The sequence below is a fragment of the Struthio camelus genome, chromosome 28 (assembly GCF_040807025.1).
Source record: "Struthio camelus isolate bStrCam1 chromosome 28, bStrCam1.hap1, whole genome shotgun sequence".
Taxonomy (NCBI): Eukaryota; Metazoa; Chordata; class Aves; order Struthioniformes; family Struthionidae; genus Struthio; species Struthio camelus.
The window spans coordinates 332,428-352,168 of NC_090969.1; the positions used below are offsets into that span (position 1 = coordinate 332,428).

Consider the following 19,741-nt stretch of genomic DNA (forward strand, 5'->3'; position numbering starts at 1 on the left):
GTCCTGCCGCCCTGCTCCGGTGTCCCCGGAGCCGATTCAGCGCCGTCGTGGGAGCTGCCGCCGGGGCCGGGCCGCCCCCCCCGCAGGAAGCGCCGCCCGCGACGCCTGTGGACGCGGGGACACACAAATACAGCCAGATATGCGGAAACACGCGGCTGTGTTGAGACCCCCGCGGGACCCGCGCCCGGGCGCCCTGTCTCCGTGCTCGGCGCTGCACGCCCGGGGGGGGGGGAGCGGGGCCGGGGCTGCTGGGGCGGCCGCTGCCCCCCAACCTGCCCCGTCTGCACCCACAACTTGCCCCCGTCTGCCCCCCCAACCTGCCCCCCAACCTGCCCCGCCTCCACCTCCCACTTTCGCCCTCCCAACCTGCCCCATCTACCCCCATCTTCCCTCACTACCTGCCCCCAGTCTGACCCCCCCCAGTCTGTCCCCCAACCTGCCCCATCCGCCCCCTCGAACCTGCCCCATCTGCCCTCCGATATGCCCCCCAGCCTGCCCCTCTGCAGCCACAGCCTGCCCCAGCTGCCGTCACCGTCCCCGTCTGCCCCTCAGTCTGCCCCAATCCCCCCGATCCGCCCCCCACCCCGTCACCGTCCCCGTCTGCCCCCCCGTCTGCCCCAATCCCCCCGATCCGCCCCCCACCCCGTCCCCGTCCCCGTCTGCCCCCCCGTCTGCCCCAATCCCCCCGATCCGCCCCCCACCCCGTCACCGTCCCCGTCTGCCCCGCAGTCGGCCCCAATCCCCCCGATCCGCCCCCCACCCCGTCCCCGTCTGCCCCCCCGTCTGCCCCAATCCCCCCGATCCGCCCCCCACCCCGTCACCGTCCCCGTCTGCCCCCCAGCCACCCCCTCCAACATGCCCCACCTGCCCCCCATCTGCCGCCGTTACCGTCCCCATCTGCCCCCCAACCCCCCGATCCGCCCCCCGTTACCGTCACCGCCTGCCCCGCCCCTCGCCCCCTCTCCCCGCCCCGCCCATCGCCCCGCCCATCGCCCCGCCCATCTCCCCGCCCATCGCCCCCTCTCCCCGCCCCGCCCCTCGCCGCGGGCGGGCGGCAGTTCCCCTCCGGCCCGCGGGGGGCGCTGCGGCGGCGGGGCGGCGGCGGCGGCCGGCGGATGGCGGCTCCGGCGGCGGCCGGCGCGGGCGGTCGTCGGCGGGCGCGGGCGGCCGGGGGGCGGGGCGGAGCCTTTGTGTGGAGCGAGCGGCGATGGTGCCGGGCGCCGGGCGGGTAAGGGAGCGCCGCCGCCCCCCCCGCCGCCCCCCGGCCCCTCCCGGAGCCCCCCCGCCCCGTAGCTCCCCTCAGAGCCCCCCGTGGACCCCTCAGAGCCCCCCGTGGGCCCCTCGCTGCCCCCCCCGCCTCGTGGCTCCCCTCAGAGCCCCCCGTGGGCCCCTCGCTGCCCTCCCGCCCCGTAGCTCCCCTCAGAGCCCCCCGTGGGCCCCTCAGAGCCCCCCCGCCCCGTGGCTCCCCTCAGAGCCCCCCGTGGGCCCCTCAGAGCCCCCCCCTCCCCGTGGCTCCCCTCAGAGCCCCCCGTGGGCCCCTCGCTGCCCCCCCCCGCCCCGTAGCTCCCCTCAGAGCCCCCCGTGGGCCCCTCAGAGCCCCCCCGCCCCGCGGCTCCCCTCAGAGCCTCCCCGTGGACCCCTCAGAGCCCCCCCGCCTCGTGGCTCCCCTCAGAGCCCCCCGTGGACCCCTCGCTGCCCCCCCCGCCCCGTAGCTCCCCTCAGAGCCCCCCGTGGGCCCCTCAGAGCCCCCCCGCCCTGCGGCTCCCCTCAGAGCCTCCCCGTGGGCCCCTCGCTGCCTCTCCCCCCCGTGGGCCCCTTGCTGCCCCCCCCGCGGCTCCCCTCAGAGCCCCTCTATGGACCCCTCACTGCTTCCCCTCAAGCCCCCCCGTGGGCCCCTTCTCCCCTTTCCATTGTTCCCTTTTGTCCTGGGGTCACTTCAGGCTTCCCTGTCTCCTTGCCCAGGAGACTCCTGTATCTCTTATCTCTGCCTGGTGCGGAGCAGAGCATGTCTGCACCTCCTCGCCATCTGGGGTCTATTAATGCTCCATTCCTCTTCTCAGGATCTCCATCTCGCCCGTCCATGTATGCAAGACTTTCTGTTTTCCTCTTTTTCCTCAAGTCTTATCCTCCCTTCTCCATCTACTCTTTTTTCTCTCATTCATTCCCTAAATCTGACCCATTCCTTTGCTGCAGGCAACACCATACTGTAGAAAATATTGAGGTCCAGGTGTTTTCTGGGCTGGTTATTATTATCCCTCCAAATCTTTCCCCTTCTGAGGATTTTCATCTTCCCCCAGCTGCGGAGTAATGTTTCCCCCACTGCCTTCTCATGGCAAGGGCAGATTCTATCTCCTTCCCTCGGCATCTTTGTGAGGGGGAGGAGGATGACCCTTCCTCAACTGTTTTTTTTTTTTTTTTTTATCTTTTCCCTGTAGTTGTGATAGAAGGCAGTCCCCTTCTGTCTTCTGCAAACTCTTGCTTTCTCTTCTAGCTACTGAGGTAGCTGTTCTCCATCACAGGGAGAAAAAGACTTAACAATCAGGCAAACTGAAGCTGATGCTGGGAACCCCCTTAAAAGAGCAGGAATAGCCACTGTTAAAGAAAACACGAAAGTGAAGGGGGCCGTACCCCTGTAAGTCTGGGATAACATTGCAAAACATGAGCTATCAAGCAGCTTCCCTTTTCCTCTCCTGTTCTTCTGGAGGAATGCTTTTTGGGACTGCTTCTTTTCTTTTTACGAGATCTTACAGTTACAGCTGGGATTTGAATTTTTTTTCCCTTTTATATCTCAGTATTGCGTAGTCCTCGCCTGGCCAGCTGCAAACTGGGGCTCTTTCAGTGTGCATGAGCTAGAGCAACCCTGGGCTTCCTTTGCACTGTCACAATCTTGAGTGTCTTTCTCTTGTCTTTTTACATGTCCTGAAAAAGTTGAGATGAGGTTGCAGGGCTGAGGCTCAAAATTTGCTGTTACTGCCATGGAAACGTTTCTGTGCAGATGAAGGAGAGGAAGAAGATTAGGATATTATTGGGTAAAATTTAGCATCTGGCTTCTGATGTTAAAAGGAGCTTCAGAGGGTCAAAGATGCTGATCAGAGAGCATCCCTTGGTATATGCCTCTTCTCTAACTTTACACACATTTTCTTGGTAAGAAAACTGGTCTGTTAAAACTGCACTATTAAAGTGGAGCTTTCACACCAAACTTGACTTTTCTAATTGTATTTTGGGTGATTTTTTTTCCCATGTTGTTTTCCCAAAGCATTGGAGGCTTATGTTTCATCAAGTCCCAAGGTGATCTGAAAGCTAGCTAAGCACTTGTAAATGGGAGAGGGGTGACGAAGGTAATGGGACAAGTTGGAAGGAAGCGCCCAGATGGGAATTGCATGTGTCGTAAGCCAAGTGTCTAATGGCAGTCTGAGAATACTGCACAAACTTCTCAGTTAAAAGTGTTTGTAACTCTTTTCAGTTCACTTTTATAACAGAGGAGAAATCACAAGGGAGCTAACGAAGCTGGCACATTGGGGAGAATCTGAAATGAGATCCTGTCTGGGAAATGAAAGTTAATGTGTGGGGTACAGGAGAAATGTGAAAAATATTCAGCTGGCAGAAGCAATCCGCAAGGCAGTTGTGGTTGGAAGAGACCTAGAGACGAAACTGCCCAAGATATAGCAGTCCAAATTTCATATCCTCTTGGCAGGAGTATTATCCCATGCTTTCGGAGATGTGAGACTTTTGTTAAACTGGGCCCCAACTGGTGATTGTTACATAACTGAGCAGAGTTGCAAGGCATAAAGACCTGTGTTCATGCCCAAATAGAACTGGAAACTTCAGACTGTCATTGGCAGAGTAAGTGGCTTTTTATTTTGTCTATTTGCATCTTTCCCTTGAAGAGTCAGTCTTTGAAATTACAAGATAGGTTTTAATCATTCTTCATCGAAGCAACTTTGCTGTTTCCCTGTTGCTTGTAAAGAAGGTGTGAAATTTGCAGTATGTTTCTTCCCAGACTAGAATGATGTCTCTCTGGCTGTTCACATTTTCATTTCAGTGTTTCACATTTTCATTTTCACATTTTCCTCTTTATAGAGCCCCTTGCCCTGCCAGGTTCTGGATGCCAAGCACCTTCTGCCCATGCAGCTGATGAATGCGTGAAGAGGAAGCTGACCAGGAGAGGGACTCTTGAGCAGCTGCTAAGATGGGCATGAGGATCAAGTTGCACAGCACCAATCACCCCAACAACCTGCTGAAGGAACTCAACAAGTGCAGGCTCTCCGAGACCATGTGTGACGTCACCATTCTGGTGGGGAGCCGCTCCTTTGCTGCACATAAAGCAGTTCTGGCCTGCGCTGCAGGCTACTTCCAGAATCTCTTTTTGAACACAGGGCTGGATGCTGCCAGGACCTATGTAGTAGATTTCATCACGCCAGCCAACTTTGAGAAGATCCTCAGCTTTGTATACACTTCAGAGCTCTTCACAGACCTAATCAACGTGGGTGTCATTTACGAGGTGGCAGAGCGGTTGGGCATGGAAGATCTGCTGAAGGCCTGCCATTCAACCTTCCCTGACTTGGAGAGCTCAGCCATCACGAAGCAGCCCTCTCTGTCCATGGGCGAAGGCCGGTCAGGCCCTCTGAGCAGCACCTCGTCAGAACAGAAACATTCTTTGGGTGAAATCCGGAGCAGTGGGGAACATTTTGGCCCTGAACGGAATTACATCTTGCATGGAGAAGTGGCAGGCAGCTACAAAGAGGACGACCGGAACACCATGAATGAGGCCAGCCAGACCCTTTCCCTGATGCATCAGCAGCCTCCCAAGACAGAACAGGAATCAGAACAAGGGCAGTTTGCTCCTGCCACAAGTATGGCAACCCAGCCCAACCTGGGCAGCGTAAACGTTGCTCTTCAAACCACTACAGGCTCCTGCCAACAGTATAAGGTCCAGAGCAATGGTGACTACAGTAAGGGTGGCTTCTTTACTGCTGATACTTCCCTAGACGTCTCCACAGGGAGCAACTCCTGTCCCAGCAACAGTGACCACTCCAAAGAGCAAGGTTTTGGGCAGATGGATGAGCTTCAGTTGGAGGACTTGGGGGATGATGAACTACATTTTGAAGATGCCAGTGAAGAGCTGGGCCCAACAGAAGAAGTTATTGAGCTGAGTGACGACAGTGAAGAAGAGCTGGCCTTTGAGAATGACAGCCGGGATAGCAAGGCCATGCCCTGTCAGGTGTGCAAAAAGGTCCTGGAACCCAACATCCAGTTGATCCGCCAGCATGCAAGAGATCACGTTGATCTGCTTACTGGGAACTGCAAGGTCTGCGAGACCCACTTTCAGGACCGGAATTCCAGGGTTACTCACGTTTTGTCCCACATCGGGATCTTTCTCTTCTCCTGCGACATGTGTGAGACCAAGTTCTTCACCCAGTGGCAGCTTACCCTCCACCGAAGAGAAGGGGTGTTTGACAATAACATCATCATCCACCCCAGCGACCCGCTCCCGGGGAAGACCAATATGTTTGGTGGGGGGTCTGGCTCAGAGCTGGCATGTGCTGCCTGCGGGAAGCCTTTGGCCAAAGATTTTCACACTGTCCGCAACCACATCCTGGACCACGTGAACTTGAAAAGCCAGACGTGTGGTGTGTGTGATCAGAGGCACCTCAATCTCTGCAGTCTGATGTGGCACACTCTGTCTCATTTGGGGATCTCAGTCTTTTCCTGCTCCGTTTGTGCCAACAGCTTTGTAGATCGGCACCTCCTGGAGAAACACTTGGCTGTTCACCAGAACATGGAGGAGGCTCTTTTCCGTTGCCATTTCTGTGGCCAGAGCTTCAAGCTGGAAGCAGCGTATCGTTATCATGTCAGCCAGCACAAATGTGGGGGCAGCCTGGACATCCGACCCAGCTTTGGTGACCGACTCCAGCAGCAGGGCCTCCAGAAGAGGAAGCTGCCTGAAGAATTCCTGAGTGAAGACTTGGCACTGCAAAATCAGCCAGGCAACAGTAAGTATAGCTGCAAAGTCTGTGGGAAGAGGTTTGCCCACACCAGTGAATTCAACTACCACCGGAGGATTCACACCGGAGAAAAGCCCTACCAGTGCAAAGTGTGTCACAAGTTCTTCCGTGGCCGCTCCACCATCAAGTGCCACCTGCGGACACATTCCGGCGCCCTTATGTACCGATGTACTGTGTGTGGGCATTATAGCTCCACACTCAACCTTATGAGCAAGCACATAGGCGTGCACAAAGGCAGCCTGCCCCCTGACTTTACCATTGAACAGACTTTCATGTATATTATCCATTCCAAAGATGCGGAGAAAAACACAGACAGCTGATTGGGTGAGACGGGACAGGGCCAGCAAAGGAGCAAATGCTAATTACAGAAGCTGTGGAAAAATGTCATTTATTTTATTCAATGGTCAGACATCATGGATGGAATCCTCCTTTTCTAGTCTTTTTAATTTTTGGGGGCCTTGCTAGGGCTTTTTTGATTGGCATTGTACAAATTAACAGCATGTAAGCTACATCACCGTTTCCAAGAAGTCTGTCATGTTTACTTACCTCTGGTCCTGTTAGAGGACATTGAGTTCTGTGTTTTTAGCATTTCTCACTAGGTTTTGAATCTAGGTTGGTTGGTTGGTTGGTTTGTTTGTTTGTTTGAAACCTTTTAGCCCACTTGACTAGGCTAACCCTCTGAGCTTACCCACAAACTGATGCTGCTAAGATGCTGAAACCTGACCTCAGTAGAGAGGGACAGAGCCAGAGCAGGACAGTACTGGACTCAAAAAATAACTGAAAGAAAAAAGACAGGAAAAAAAGACTCATTCTAGGCATCGCTGGGGTTCTGCTGCTATTGTGAGGAGGTAAGCAAAGTCTGTGTCACAGAATCAGCCTTGAAATTGTCACTCCGTTGCAGGGGAGATTAGCAAGCAGCATGTGTGTGTGCACATGCAAACGAGAAGAGGTACCTAGGAGTGAATTAATAGGAGGGTGATTTGTTGCTCAGAAGGGCAATTCCCCGTCAGTGCCTCTTGTGGTTGTGGTCTCTGGGAGGCCTGTCTGAACAGGGAGCGCAGCTGGCAGTTTCACTGCCCTCCCCATGACATGCCTCTCAAGTTTTCAAAGACCACCCCCTTCCCCCCCCCCCTTTCAGAACAAGGGAAATGAAGGAGTAACTCCACCTCTTTGAAGAGAGCAGCCTGAGCAGAGGGGGTGGCTGCTCTGAAGGAGAGATGGATGTTTGAGCAGAGATATCTCTCAGAAGAATCACTGAACTGGAGAAGGCAAGGGAAGCAGATTTATATTGTGGGGCTGACTGCTTCTTAAGAAACAATTTTTGATGGAATAGTCATGCCTGGTTCTGCTGGCCCGTGGTCGGCCATCACGATGAGCATGCTGACATCTCCTCAGCTCTTACTTGTGTGCTTATGACAGCCGTGCACGTAGAGCTCTGCCCGCGCAGTGTGCGTCTGAGGGCTTCCAGTTGTTGGAAGCGTTGGATGTCTGAGAACAGCATTGCTGAGGCCTGTGCAAATCCCAGCAGACAAGGATGTGATGAAACCGTTGCCTTAACTCCCAGGAAGGTGTCTTTGAGAAGGACTATTCTCTCTGCTAAAAAGATAGCCCCCTCCCATGGTTAATGCAGTAAATCACCACGTCCCAGACGTGTCTCTGTGAAACGTGTACTGCAGGATGTTGTTGGTGCCAATATAAGTTGTTTCATCTTTTACAGAATAATGCTGTAACTTTAGCACATGCCAGCTGGTGGCTGCAACAGAGCAGCTCCAGAAACTTGCAGGAATAGTAGCTGATGTGAATCTCAGCCTGTCCTGGACAAACGTCCAGCACAGGCTTGGGACTCCTCCTCAGAGCTGTGCGCCCTCCTGCAAAGTGGGCTTTCTCAGCTGCGCTAGCGAGGTTGATCCCATGCTTGTAATGTTTACACCAGGAAGGGTGGGGGTTGGCTTTTTCCCATGTTATCCTGCTGTGGGGCAGAGGCGGAGAGGAACAAATACTTCAAATACCACAGCATGAGTTATAATCACCCTTAGGTAACTCATACTACCTCACAAACAGGAAGCGCTCAGGGCTTTCAAGCCACAGTCGTATAGTAAATTGGGCTCCTGCGCTTCTATAAAGATATGCTATTACAAAACAAAACTAGTGATTTGCAAACCCTGTAAAAGTTAATGCTTGAAGTCATTCCACCTTTACCCTCCTCTTGAAGGGACAACCCACAACAGAGGAGCAGCATGATCTGGACGTGTGGTTACTGAGCTAGGAATTTCTGGGGTTTACTCCCCCCGCTCCACTGTGGCCTTGGGCAAGTCACTTCACCTCTTTGCCTCAGTTTCCTCATCTGTAAAATGAGGATGGTAACACTTGTGGTACCTACCTACCTCTCTGGAGTGTGGTGAAGATTACTGGCTCATATCTGCAAAGCGTGTGGAAGATGCAAAGCACTTAGTGAATATTACTATTTAGCATCCTAGGGCAATAACAGCCTCCATCCTTTCCTGTTCTGTACCGATTTCTTGAGGTACAGCAACCACCTGGCAGGGTCATTTTGCTCCTGTTGCAGCTTTCCCTATCCAGAGCAAATCTTCCTTTAGCTCTGCCCCCATCGCAGTCCGGTGAAACAAGCTATGTGGCAATGTAAGATTTGGGGCCATGTTCCCCTCAGTGCTAGCTGCATCTGAGAAGGGGATTTGAGGAAGGGACTTGGCAGAATGGGAAGGAGGAGTGTGCATGCTGGGATGTAGTGGCATTGTAATGCAACTGAAACCACAGTGCTTGAAAAGAGCTTCTCACTTGTCTCCTGGTAAATTGCTGTCCAGGAGAATAAGCAAGAGTTGGACTTTCCTTCCCAGGGAGGGAGAGAGTGGAGATTATACAAGTGTGCAACTGCTGGCTGCATCTGGAAGCCTCTGGTTGTTAGCTCCATACTCGGAATCCTTCTCCGTCTGCGGCTGATCCCTTTGGTTTGCCTATAAAGCTGGTGTCCCTCCTCGGTAGCTCCAGAGTTTGCTTTGCTGTGACAGGGGCAAGAGACAGCAGCCCTGTGTCAAGCTATATTCCACCTGGCAGTGCTGCCCCCTGCGTGGACATGATGCCTCTTCCCAGAAAGCTCCTTTGTCCTGAGCTTGAAGTAATCCTCCGTCACCCCATGGACCTGCACAAACTGCACAAACACAAGGGGTCAGAGGAATGGACCTTGCCTAGGAGGAAAAGGAGAAGCCAAGGCTGATGATAAGGCTGTTAAGAGTTTTGCGTCCCTTCCACAACCCATGTAATGTCGGCCAAGTTTGAGGCTGGCTGATGTTGTCCTGGTGATGTTAAACTGGACTCATACTCTTGACGTTTTGGTGCCAGGAGTATGTTTACAAGAGGAAAATAGATACTGAAATGATAGCTAACTCTTGTGAGAGATGGGCAAGGGTATTCCATGCTTGTCAAGTAGAGCTGTGGTTTCCAAACTCTGGTCTTGTGGTACCACTGGTCATCCAGAAGGCCTTAGCATGTGATCTTTAACTGGTCTGTGGAACCATATCTAGCCTAGTGTTTTTAATTAAACAACAAAAAAAAAGATGCTGAGAGTGCATGGTGCTCTAGAAAAGTGTGGAGAGTTGACACTGGTTCACTGGAGGCTCCACTGAGGAGCTCTTTGAGTTATGGGGTTTCTTTCATTGTCCTGATAGTAGCAAGATGTGCTGGTAGACAAGACGATTCAAAAGCCATCTGGATAGGGTTCGGGGCAACATGTTCTAGGTGACCCTGCTTGAGCAAGGGGGTTGGATTAGATGGTCTCTGAGGTCTCTTCCAACCTCAACCATTCTGTGATTCTGTGAAGACTCTAGGATGATGGGAAATGGATGTGATATGTTCTGGAGATTGCTATGAAGGATGTTGAGAGAGGCAGACTAGGCATGGGATAGCTGAGTCTTTAAAGCCTCAAGATCCTCCTAAAATGTCCCAGAAGCTGTAATGAGCTTTTGGATGGATTGGGGCACTGTCAAGTGGTAATGGTCTGTAGCCCCATATCTAGCTAAGCTGTGAAGCAAAAGCCTTTTGTGCACATAAACCAAAAAGAGAAGCTTTTACACTGAAACACTAATGGGCAAAGCAAGCCCACTCTTCTGAACACAGGGACAGGAAAGCAAAAGCCCACCCCATTTTCTGCTGATCGTTTTTGGAAGTGGGGATAGGGACAGAGATCTCAGTTCCCTGCTGTTTCTATATTTTGGATTCTTCCCTATGTTATAATGAAATATTCCTATTCCCATGTGAAATATTCTGCGATCAGCACCAAGTTCTCATTTGCTGAGGGAATGTGGAGACAGGATTTTGGTCTGCAGCATTCTCTGGGTTTGCTGACCTTGTGTCGCTGCTCCTCCTCAGATTTGCCAAATGGCGATTTTTCCACGAGAGGTCAAAGATCTGAGCTCTCCCCAAGAATCCAACAGTAGGACCCTGCCAGTGTGCATTGGAGAACCGCTGCCCAGCATGTCTAGTACCAGATCAGATCCCACAGAGTCTTTCCACTGGCTTTCCTGGGCTTTTAACCACGGCCGTAGCCCCTGACAGCATGGCCCCGGTGCACGGGGTCCTCGGCACTTCTCCAAGCTGATGGCCAGCTTTAGTGCTCTGTGTTCCTCTTTCCCTTGGTGACATGGCTGCCACTGAGCCCGGTCACTGGCGAGGAGCTCCAGTGTTGGAGGGTGGGATCGGACAGAGTTGACAGACAAGGATTCTCTGCTGGGCTTTAATCCTGAATCCAAAGCAGGCTGCTTTGGCCGAAGGGGCTGTAGGTCTGACCCAACTGTGTCGCAGCAAACGCATCCTGGTGATGGCAGTGGCTCTCTGAGCCACGTCCAGCAGCACCGGGGTCAGGAGGGTCAGGTTGCAACCATGCTGCAGCTCTGCTTGGGAAGCAAAGCACAGTTTGCAGCAGTTGGGGAAGCAGTAGTGTCCAGTGGGCTGAAGCAGAAACGCAACTCCTGGTTCTGTTCCTCGCTCTGCCACTGACTCACTGTGCGGCCTGTGGCAAATCTGTTCGCCTCGCTTCCCCGCCCTTCTCCCTCCCCGTCTGTAAAAGTGGGGGACAATAAAGAATTACCTACCTCACTCGGGGAGGCTGTGAGGTTTAATTCATGTTTGTAAAGTGCTTTGGGATCCTTGGGATGAAATAGGGGAATATAGAAGGAAAATACTTTGCTGTTAGTTTTCCCAACTGCATTTGCAGGGTTTTGTTTGGTTGTGGGTTCTCACATACTACTGGAGCCTGAAGTGAGCTGCATGCCTTTGACTTCCACAGCGGGGACAGCTCAGGCAAGGAGCAGCTGCTCTACGTGGCTTCAAGGCTAGTTGGCTTGAAACCCTGACACAAAATGCACCTCCAGAAGGTAGTACTTTGATACTGGTCTTACTCTAATTTTTAAAACACAAAATTCAGTTCTGTTTTATTCTCCCCTTTCTCAAAGGATCCAGGTCTCTTAACAAAATAATTAACGAGAAGAAAGAAAAAGAGTTGAATTGCTGTCTAACCTTTTTGTTAAGTTAATAGTAGGTACTGACCTCCTGATATTTAAGTGTTTACTATCTATTTGCTGTAAAGTTTTGTATATTTTGTAAACTTTCCCCCCAAATAGTAGATGTCTAAAATCGTTGTACATCGGGTTCTTTTATACTCCATTGTTCAGCACAAAGTGTGGTTTTTATTTAGAATAATAAAATGAAAAATGTTGATCACTTGTACCTTGTTTCTTTTTAAAAATTGTTTCTTTACATTTGCAGATTGGCATTTCTCTCTTTTTAAGAGTGACCCGTTCCTGTTATCCTGCTCCTGTGTTGCTGTGTGCAATGTTTTGCAAGATTTGTGGCATAAGTCAGAGCAGCCCCAGGACTTCTTCCCAGTCACCTCCCTCCCAGCATCAGGAGCAGTTAGAGAAGAGCATGTTCTGGCATCACTGCAAACTGTTTCTATAACAGGTTGGTAGCAGAGCCCTTATTAGCCACTCTGCTTTGCCCTAGAAACCATTTAGGAGATTCTCTGGGTTTGTGTTTCTTGTTAAGCCCCTTTTGTTGCTGCCAGTGCTGTATTTAACTGAGAATTAGACCCTTACAGGCTCATTGCTTTTGACTGGCAAGCCAAATGAGAAGGCAGGCACTGCTGGTATTTTTCAAGAGATGCTTCAGCTTTGCTTTTCTCCAGGGACAAGGCTTCCTTCTCAGTTCAGGGTTAGGGTGAACTGCATATTGAGCTGTGATAAACAAATGAGGAAGCTGCTTCCCGGAGGAGTCTCTCGAGCGAATCTTGGACAAAGACAGAAGTGTGGTTTCCCTGCAGGAAGGCTGCAGTTCTTGGGAGACAAGGAGCAGCATGCACATTTATTTGCTTGAGCGTGCCTGCCAGCGCAGCAGATTGAGAAATTGGGCATGCTGAAGTTAGGACCAGTGACCAGGAACAGACACTAGACAAATTCAAGGCTTGGAGCATGGCTTGAGAGTATATATGTGGTAATTGCTAAAGGAACCCATTCCTGGGGCAGTTTACCAAAAGAGGTGGTGAAAACTTTCAAGGAAGGCCACGTGATCCAGTGAAAGACTTGCTGGATTTCAACCCCAAATCAGTGGGGGAAGCACTAGGTGCAATTCTGCATGGTGTTGTGTGGGTTCATTTGAGGCCTCTCTGGCCTTGAGGCCTATGAATTACGGTACACAAAGTTGCAGGTGCATTAGGAGAGTTAAAAGTTTAATACGTCAAATATTGAGTTTCAAATGTTTAAGTAACTTGAAACTGAATATATCGCTGTCCTGGTTATGTCACATATCAAATGTCTTTTTATTGTGTACTAGCCTCTGATTTCTTTAGTGAAAATGGCAGAGCATTAGCAAAAGGAAGTTTTAAAGAAGATTCAGGCATGCTCTGGATGAGAACTGTGGGTCAGGTCAGTGGTAAGTGGCTGCTTTCTTGCTAACGTTCGCCTGTCTTTATGGCTGCTCTGTTTTACTGCGTGTATTTGTGCCCAGGAGAGTCACAGGGATGAAGCAGGAAAAGTGCTCTATAGATGCAGATCTAAAAGGATGGTGTTTGCCCCAAAGTCTAAGCTGTTCTACTTATTTTCAACCGTATAATTAACGTAAGAAAGAGGAGTGGATATAAGCTGCTTCTCTTAACAAGTTGCTGTTTGAATCTGAGGGGACTGACTTCTTCCCTAGCTGCTCCCCTCCACAGTCAAGTGCCCTTTCTTCTGGTAGTAACAAAGAGCATCCTTGTGCACAAGGAGCCCTCGAGTGCTTTGCAGTTTACCCTGGCGTCGGACCCCTCTAAATAGCAGAGCTGCTCCCAGCACTTCCCATAATAGCTGTGATTCCATGTTAACCCCTGGACATGGGCTTCTCCAGCAATCTGGAACATCCTGCCCTCCACCCATTGCTTCTGTGGTGCAAGCATCCTGTCCCCAGATCCTGTCCAATTTGTTTATGCTCTGTGTTTCTTAAGCAGCTCAAGGCCTTTGGTAGATTTATTAACTCCCAGAGGCTGTCACTCTTTCACCTTCCCCTACCAAGGACTTGACCTGCAGCATGTGACTGAGCAGAATCCAGGCAAAGATGAACTTTCTCCAGATGCTCTAGTTTCTTATGTAACAGAAAAACTCAGCCTGTGCTCAAATGCTAAGGCTTTGTGCACATATACATTGAAAGCGTGCACTGTGAGATCTTGTGACCTTGGTTGAAGGGAATATGCATAAGGACTGCTGGAGCCTCTGCCAAAATTTAGAAATGTGCTGAGTGACCTTAGAAACCTGACATGAGAGGCTTTAAAGGAGGCTGATGTTAATGGGATGGGTCTCTTTCTGCAAAACACAAACTGGAAACCCCCTGTCCCCCAATCTGATATCACCGGTCACAGCGAAAGCACAGAGACATGGTGGAACCTGGTTTTAACCATCTCTTATTTACTGCTGGGTTTGAAAAATTGCTCTAAGTGGCTGATCTTGAATGTTTAAAGCTCAGTTCTGCGTTGTGCTCTGCACCTCTAGGCTTCATCACCTTAGTTTTTGTAAAGTCAGGCATTCGGCTATTTGCTGGGCACTGGAAAGTAAGGTTTGTGTTTCAAAGGAATGAATTTCCTGTCTTTCCTACTTGGGTTGGCATCATGGCAAAAGGGCAGCTTTCATTTGACACCTTTACGGTGTGGCATACGCAAAGCGCGTGTGTAAGTGAAAGTCTGGGATTGCGGAAAAACTTGTGGTAAAGGAAAAGTATTGCTTGTTCCATGAGCTGTGCAGCTAGGGGGAAGTAGGAGGGTCAGGTCAGGTCCTGTTGGTGGGCTTTGTGTTCAGACTTCAGAGCAGACAGAGTAATATACTTTATTACTACAAATGTTTCTTTTGAAAAACAGGAAATCTCTCTTTCTCTTATTGTTCTCTAGCTAAATAGATCTGATACAGCAGCACATCAGAGACAAATGTCTGTTGCTCCCCACACCACCTCATTTCACGTTTGGCACTCTGCCCCTCCCCTTGCCTTCAGAGCACAGTAGGTGGCCAGCCAAGAAATGCTATTTAAAAGCAAAGTGTCTGCTTATCTCCAGGGAAAATAATCTTACTGACCTCAGTGAGTCCCGGAAGCTGGTGACTCCCATGGGACCACTTGCCAGTGAGGAGTAGGAGAGTCCGGTCCCTGCTTAATTGGGTGGGTTGCTGTCCTTTGTGATGACTATGGAGTGTTGCGTGGTGGAGGAGGAACTGTCTGCACCTTTCTGGCTGGCTTGCTCTTTGGGGATGTATTTAACCACGGCAGAGATGAGCTTGCTGCGGAAGTTTTTGCTGAGGAAATTGTAGAGGATTGGGTTGATAACGCAGTGGAGCAGGGTGAAGCAGTCTATGATGTCATAGAAGAAGTAGAGGAAGTGGGCAAAGGTGCAGTGGAGGATGATGTGATTGCCGTCAAGGGTGAGCAGTGTGAGCATGATGTGGAAGGGCAGCCAGCTGAGAAGGAACACGACGATGTAGGCGTAGATGAGCAGACAGTGCTTCCTGCTCTCTGGCTTGGTGCGCTTGATGTACCTGGCCGTCAGGATGTTGAAAACGGTGATGATGGGGAAAGGGATGAGGAACCCGATGGTGGTGGTGGCTAAGCTGACCGCCAGGGCCCAGTCATCGTAGGTCTCGAAGGGGGCCATGAAGATGCAGATGGGCTCTCCAGTATTTACCAGCTGCATGTGAGCAACCTCCAGGAATGGGATTCCTGCTGCCAAGATCCAGCTGCAGACACAGATGATGCGACGCGCGCGGTGCTGGTGCTTACGCCAGAAGACGGAGGAGGTTGTCAAGGATACGTAGCGATCTACACTCAGGCAGGTAAGGAAGAAGATGCTGGCATACATGTTGGCAAAATAGAAATAGTGTGTGAAGCGGCAGAGGAAGCTGCCCCAGAGCCAAGTGTAGTCCAGCATCACCTCCAGCATCCAGATGGGCAGCGAGAGCAGCACCCCGAGGTCAGCGATGGCCATGTTGATGATGTAGAGGTTCACCAAGCTCTTGTTGCCCCGTGTCTGCCAGTTGACCCAGATGACGAGGAGGTTCTCCACCAAGCCCACGACAAAGATGACCAGGTAAAGGATGAAGAGGACCACCCGCTTGACGTTCTCATCCAGGCTGAACTCGCAGAAGGTGAAGGTGTAGTTCAGGAGGTGGAACAGCTCCGTCCAGTTGTGGTAGTCCCCATACTCATTCCCGAGAGTGTGCGTCTCGCTGGGGGCAGTGGTCACCTCAGCCATTCTGGTAGCTGCAAAGAAAGGGAAAGCACTGAAATGGGGAGCTTTTCAACAGGAGCAGAGAGCCATGACGTGCTCTGGGAGTCCTCCCTAAAGCACCTTCTCTGCTCTGTCAAATTGTCACCTCCTACAGAGGAGAAAAGAAAGGCTCATTAGTAAGGGGCTGATCCTGAGCCAGGGACATTTGGGTGCAGCTCCAGGCTTTGCAATGTGGAAGCCTGTGCAGGTTCTCAGATGCGGCTTTGCTCACTCTATTGAGCTCCTCACAAGCGGAAAAAAACGTAATTCAGAGGTGGCCTGAATGCTGCATTTACCTATTTCCAAGGGGAGAAATTTCCCAGCCTCTGAAGAACTCTTTCCCATGAATGAGAAAAGCAGAACAAGAACAAACTTCTGGAAATTGGAGCTGGACAAATTTGAATTAGGCTAGAAGCAAGACACCTGCTGCAGTTTGTGCCACCGGCTCTGGGCCACGGTCAGGCATTTGGGTGCTCGAGGCCGCGTCACCGCTCCCCCGACCCCAGACCTTGATCTGCAGCTGCTTTTTAAGAGTATCCAGCTCCTTTCTCAGATCTCTTCCCCCTTGCTGCCGTGTCGCTGGGATCCCGTCAGGAGTTCCAAGTAGGTGTCAAAATTACAAACTTAAGGGAAATGTAATTGACCTTAACACCCTTTTATTGCTGCAAATGTGAATGCTCTCCGATCCCGGCACAGCTGCATCCGCCGGGCGAGGACACTGCAGACCTAGCTCCCTTGGAAGAGCCCAGGAGATGAGAGGCTACTCCCGGATAGGCCTGCGGAGCGCGTGCTGCTGAGGAATTTCACAGTGGTGCTCGCCCCCGTGCCGCTCCGGAGCGGGGCAGCCAGCGAGTGAGGAGGACCACAGCCAGCAAATCCCCCCCAAAGCATCAGCTGCTGCAGCAAACCGCTGCCCTCCCTGCCACCCCCTAGTCCCAAAAGATTTGGGGAAAGGGAAAGAAGCTGCCGTGTTTGGAGCCTGTGCCTGTGCCAGCGGCTCTGCAGCTTGCTGCCGTCTCTGAGCTGCAGGTGCCGAGGAAGCTGGCGTTTCAGAAGGAGCTGGCAGGAGGGTGGGAGGGAAGATGCACGCAGCAAGTGGACAGTGACAGCTCACCTGGCGCGCGGAGCCGAGGGTGTCCGCGGGAGGGACGGCCGCCGCGATGCTGCTGGCTTGGGGACTGCTGCTCATCTGAGCCGGCAGCAAAGGCAGCTGTGGGGCTGCGCTGGGGTGGGCTGGTTGGCGGCTCCCGCAGGAAATGACCGCAGCTGGCCAGTATCCGGAGACAGCCCAGCACGAGGTGACATCTAAGGCAGGCCCCGGCCCCAGGCTGGGCTTGCGTTTGATGTGGCCGCGGGGCTGGGCAGCGGCGGCAGGAGCCGCAGCGCAGGTGGCAGCGGGAAGCCGCATCCCGTGGGCTGCCAGGAGCTGCTGCTGCCTTGGGAGCAGGAATCGCTGCTCCAGGACGGGACCCTGCCGAGCTGGACTCTCTTCCTGGCCCTGGGGTTATCTGCCCTGCAGGATTAGGATGGGTTAGGGTGAACACACCATCGACTACCCTGAGGTGCCAGCTCCCAGAGTAGCGCAATGTTCAGGCGACTTTAGGTTTTCCTTTGGGGAAAAAGCAAAAAGCTGAACATCTCCGAGCAATTGCAGTGCCTGTTGCAGCCCTGCACAGCACTGTTTCTACAGCCAGGCTTTAGGCAAGGCTGGAGTTAAGATATCTAATCAGCAATCGGAGGAGATTATCGCAGATGGCTGTCTCCAGCCGAAACCCCTCTGCCTGGGCAGCAATCAATCAGCAAGATGAGGCAGCTTGGCGGTTTCGCAGGGGAAGGGAGGGGGCTCCCGCCGTGCCCCTGCACTGGGGAGGGGGCTGATAGGCAGAACATTTTGCCTTGGGCTGCAAGTCCTGCAAAACAATTCCAGGAAATCTCCTTTACAAGTACACACAAGACATTTGTGGTCAACAATCGGCTCGGAAGGAAGGCACGGCGGGAACAGGGAAGCGCAGCAGCACTGATAAGTCAGGCCGTGCACAACAGCCCGCCGGCCGCGGTGACCTTCACGGGCAGGTACCAGGCCCTGGTGCTTGCAAACAGGAACTGGGTCACTCTGTCCTCGCCGTGGGGCAAACGCCGTGGGGCGCACACCATGGGGCGCCCGCAATGAACGCTGGCAGATGGCTTCGCTGCCCGGCGGCCCTGGGATGCTTCACCTCTTCACCTGCCCTGCAAGGCAGGGGACGTATTTTTGTTTCCATCTCACAGATCAGGAAATTGAGGCAGAAAGAGAAGAAATGAGTTATTTCACCTCATCAGCCCCTGGGAGAGTCAGGAGTAGAAGCTGGAACCCTGGCCAGGGGCCGCTCACCTCCGCAGCCACCAGCACCAGCAGCGGCGAATGCATGTGGAGCAAGCGGGGGACAGAGGGGTGGAAGAAGTAGGACTCCAGCTGCCATCTCTGCCACACCGTAGGTGTCTGTCCCCAATGCCTGTGACACCAGCCCAGCAAGCACTGAGACATCCCCGTGTTGCTGTCCCTGGCAGCTCAGGTGCAATTATGGTCTTTGGCTGCTAAGGCACAGGCATCTCCTCGGATGCAGAGCTGTGCACAAGCCTCCTGGCAATGCAAATCAACGCTACAGCCATGAGAGCGGGAGCAATGCTAGCTGTGCTTCCCGCTAGCCCCTTTGCAAAGTTGGCACGCAGAAGTCTAAAACGGTTTGGTGATCCCTTCAGCGAGTGGTCAGTCACGATGGGATTGCAGCCACTTGCGGGTTTGGGGCTGGGGCCCTGTCAGCAGAGCAGGCTGGGGAGCCTTTTGGATCCTGCCATGCCCCGGGGCTATCGGCCCCTGGTGGGGCAGCCTCCGGCAGGGCTGGGAGGCCCCTGCTCTCTGCTAAGGGTCCCGCTCTCCCCTTTGTCTGCAGATAAATGGGAAAAGGCCGTTTCCTCTCCGGAAAGCTACTGCTCCGGCTGGAGTGGGGTCCTTCGGAGCCTGACGGATCATGGGTTATATAAACGGCGTGCAGGAAGGCAGCAAGGAAAGGCTGATAAGGGATACTAATGAGTTTGCCTTGTTTTCTTCCCTACCTGTCAGCACTTTGGTCAGGACCGCAAACCTGGTCTGTGCCCAGGGCCCTCCCCACACCAGCCGAGCCCTCGCGGGGCTCCCCTGCACCCCGGCTGCTGCCGACCAGCCCGGTGCTTGCACTGCAGCCACGGCATCGCTAGCACGGGCTTAGCCAGGGCTGCGCAGGGACAGGCTCTGTCCTGCCGTTGCTGCGGCCCCGCTTCCTCCACGGCGAGCTGGGCTTCCTGGCCGGCCAGTGGCCGCGACGGCTCCTGCCTCGCCTCGCGCTAACGATCTTCCTTCTATTGTCCAGCCGGTATCTCCAGATTCCCACGTCTCCACGGGGATCCCAAGCCGGGCAGCGGGAGCAGCTCCGGGGCGGCCCTGGGAGCTCCTGGGAAAGGCGGCCGGAGGCGGGAGCGCGGCCGGGCTGCAAGCAGAGCCCCAGCGTGGGTCCTCGGCCCCTGCACCCCGCGGGCCCCACACCTGGTTGCGTTTCATCACTCCAGTATAAATTGCAGCTGATGCTGCTGGGGCCCCAGTTAGAGGCTGTGAGGCCGAGGGGTGGCTTTGTGCAGGGGGCAGAGCTGGGAGCGGTGGGGCCAGGGCCAGTCCTTGCTGGCTGCCCCTTTCCCTTTCCATGGGCCTCGGCCCCCAAACTCCAGGCACGGGCGCTTTGGATGCAGATGGGTTCTTTCCAGGGGGTGATTTATTGGCTTTTTGGAAATGGGAATGTTAGGATGAGCTTGTCCTGCTTCTGAGCTAAGAAGTTTTTTTTTCTCCAAACTACAGAGAAAAGCACCCAAAACCAGAGCTTGATGAACACTTGGGAGCAGCCAGGGTGCTGCATCTGCTGCAGACACCTGGAGTCCCCTGGCA

General features: G+C 53.2%; 2 protein-coding genes across 3 annotated transcripts; one reads left to right on the plus strand and one right to left on the minus strand.

Annotated features, from left to right (window-relative positions):
• Positions 1 to 1,155: 1,155 nt before the first annotated feature.
• ZBTB39 (zinc finger and BTB domain containing 39) lies at positions 1,156 to 11,738 on the plus strand. Of its 2 annotated transcripts, XM_068921632.1 has the most exons (3): positions 1,166 to 1,228; positions 3,695 to 3,843; positions 4,081 to 11,738. In XM_068921632.1, exon 3 carries the CDS (start codon positions 4,190 to 4,192, stop codon positions 6,323 to 6,325), a length of 2,136 nt encoding a protein of 711 aa, XP_068777733.1. In that variant the 5' UTR covers positions 1,166 to 1,228; positions 3,695 to 3,843; positions 4,081 to 4,189; the 3' UTR covers positions 6,326 to 11,738. The 2 variants fall into 2 exon arrangements, with proteins under 2 accessions (XP_068777732.1, XP_068777733.1); XM_068921631.1 differs by lacking the exon at positions 3,695 to 3,843 and having other exon boundaries at positions 1,156 to 1,228.
• Positions 11,687 to 19,136, minus strand: GPR182 (G protein-coupled receptor 182). The gene is made up of 2 exons (XM_068921633.1): positions 16,904 to 19,136; positions 11,687 to 15,782 (listed from the first exon to the last, which is right to left on the minus strand). The coding sequence occupies exon 2, from the start codon at positions 15,772 to 15,774 to the stop codon at positions 14,680 to 14,682; it is 1,095 nt and encodes a 364-aa protein (XP_068777734.1). The 5' UTR covers positions 15,775 to 15,782; positions 16,904 to 19,136; the 3' UTR covers positions 11,687 to 14,679.
• Positions 19,137 to 19,741: the final 605 nt, after the last annotated feature.

Coding starts and splice junctions, on each gene's coding strand:
- ZBTB39 (XM_068921631.1), top strand. CDS start 4,190: ATGGGCATGAGGATCAAGTTGCACAGCACCAATCACCCCAACAACCTG.
- GPR182 (XM_068921633.1), bottom strand. CDS start 15,774: ATGGCTGAGGTGACCACTGCCCCCAGCGAGACGCACACTCTCGGGAAT.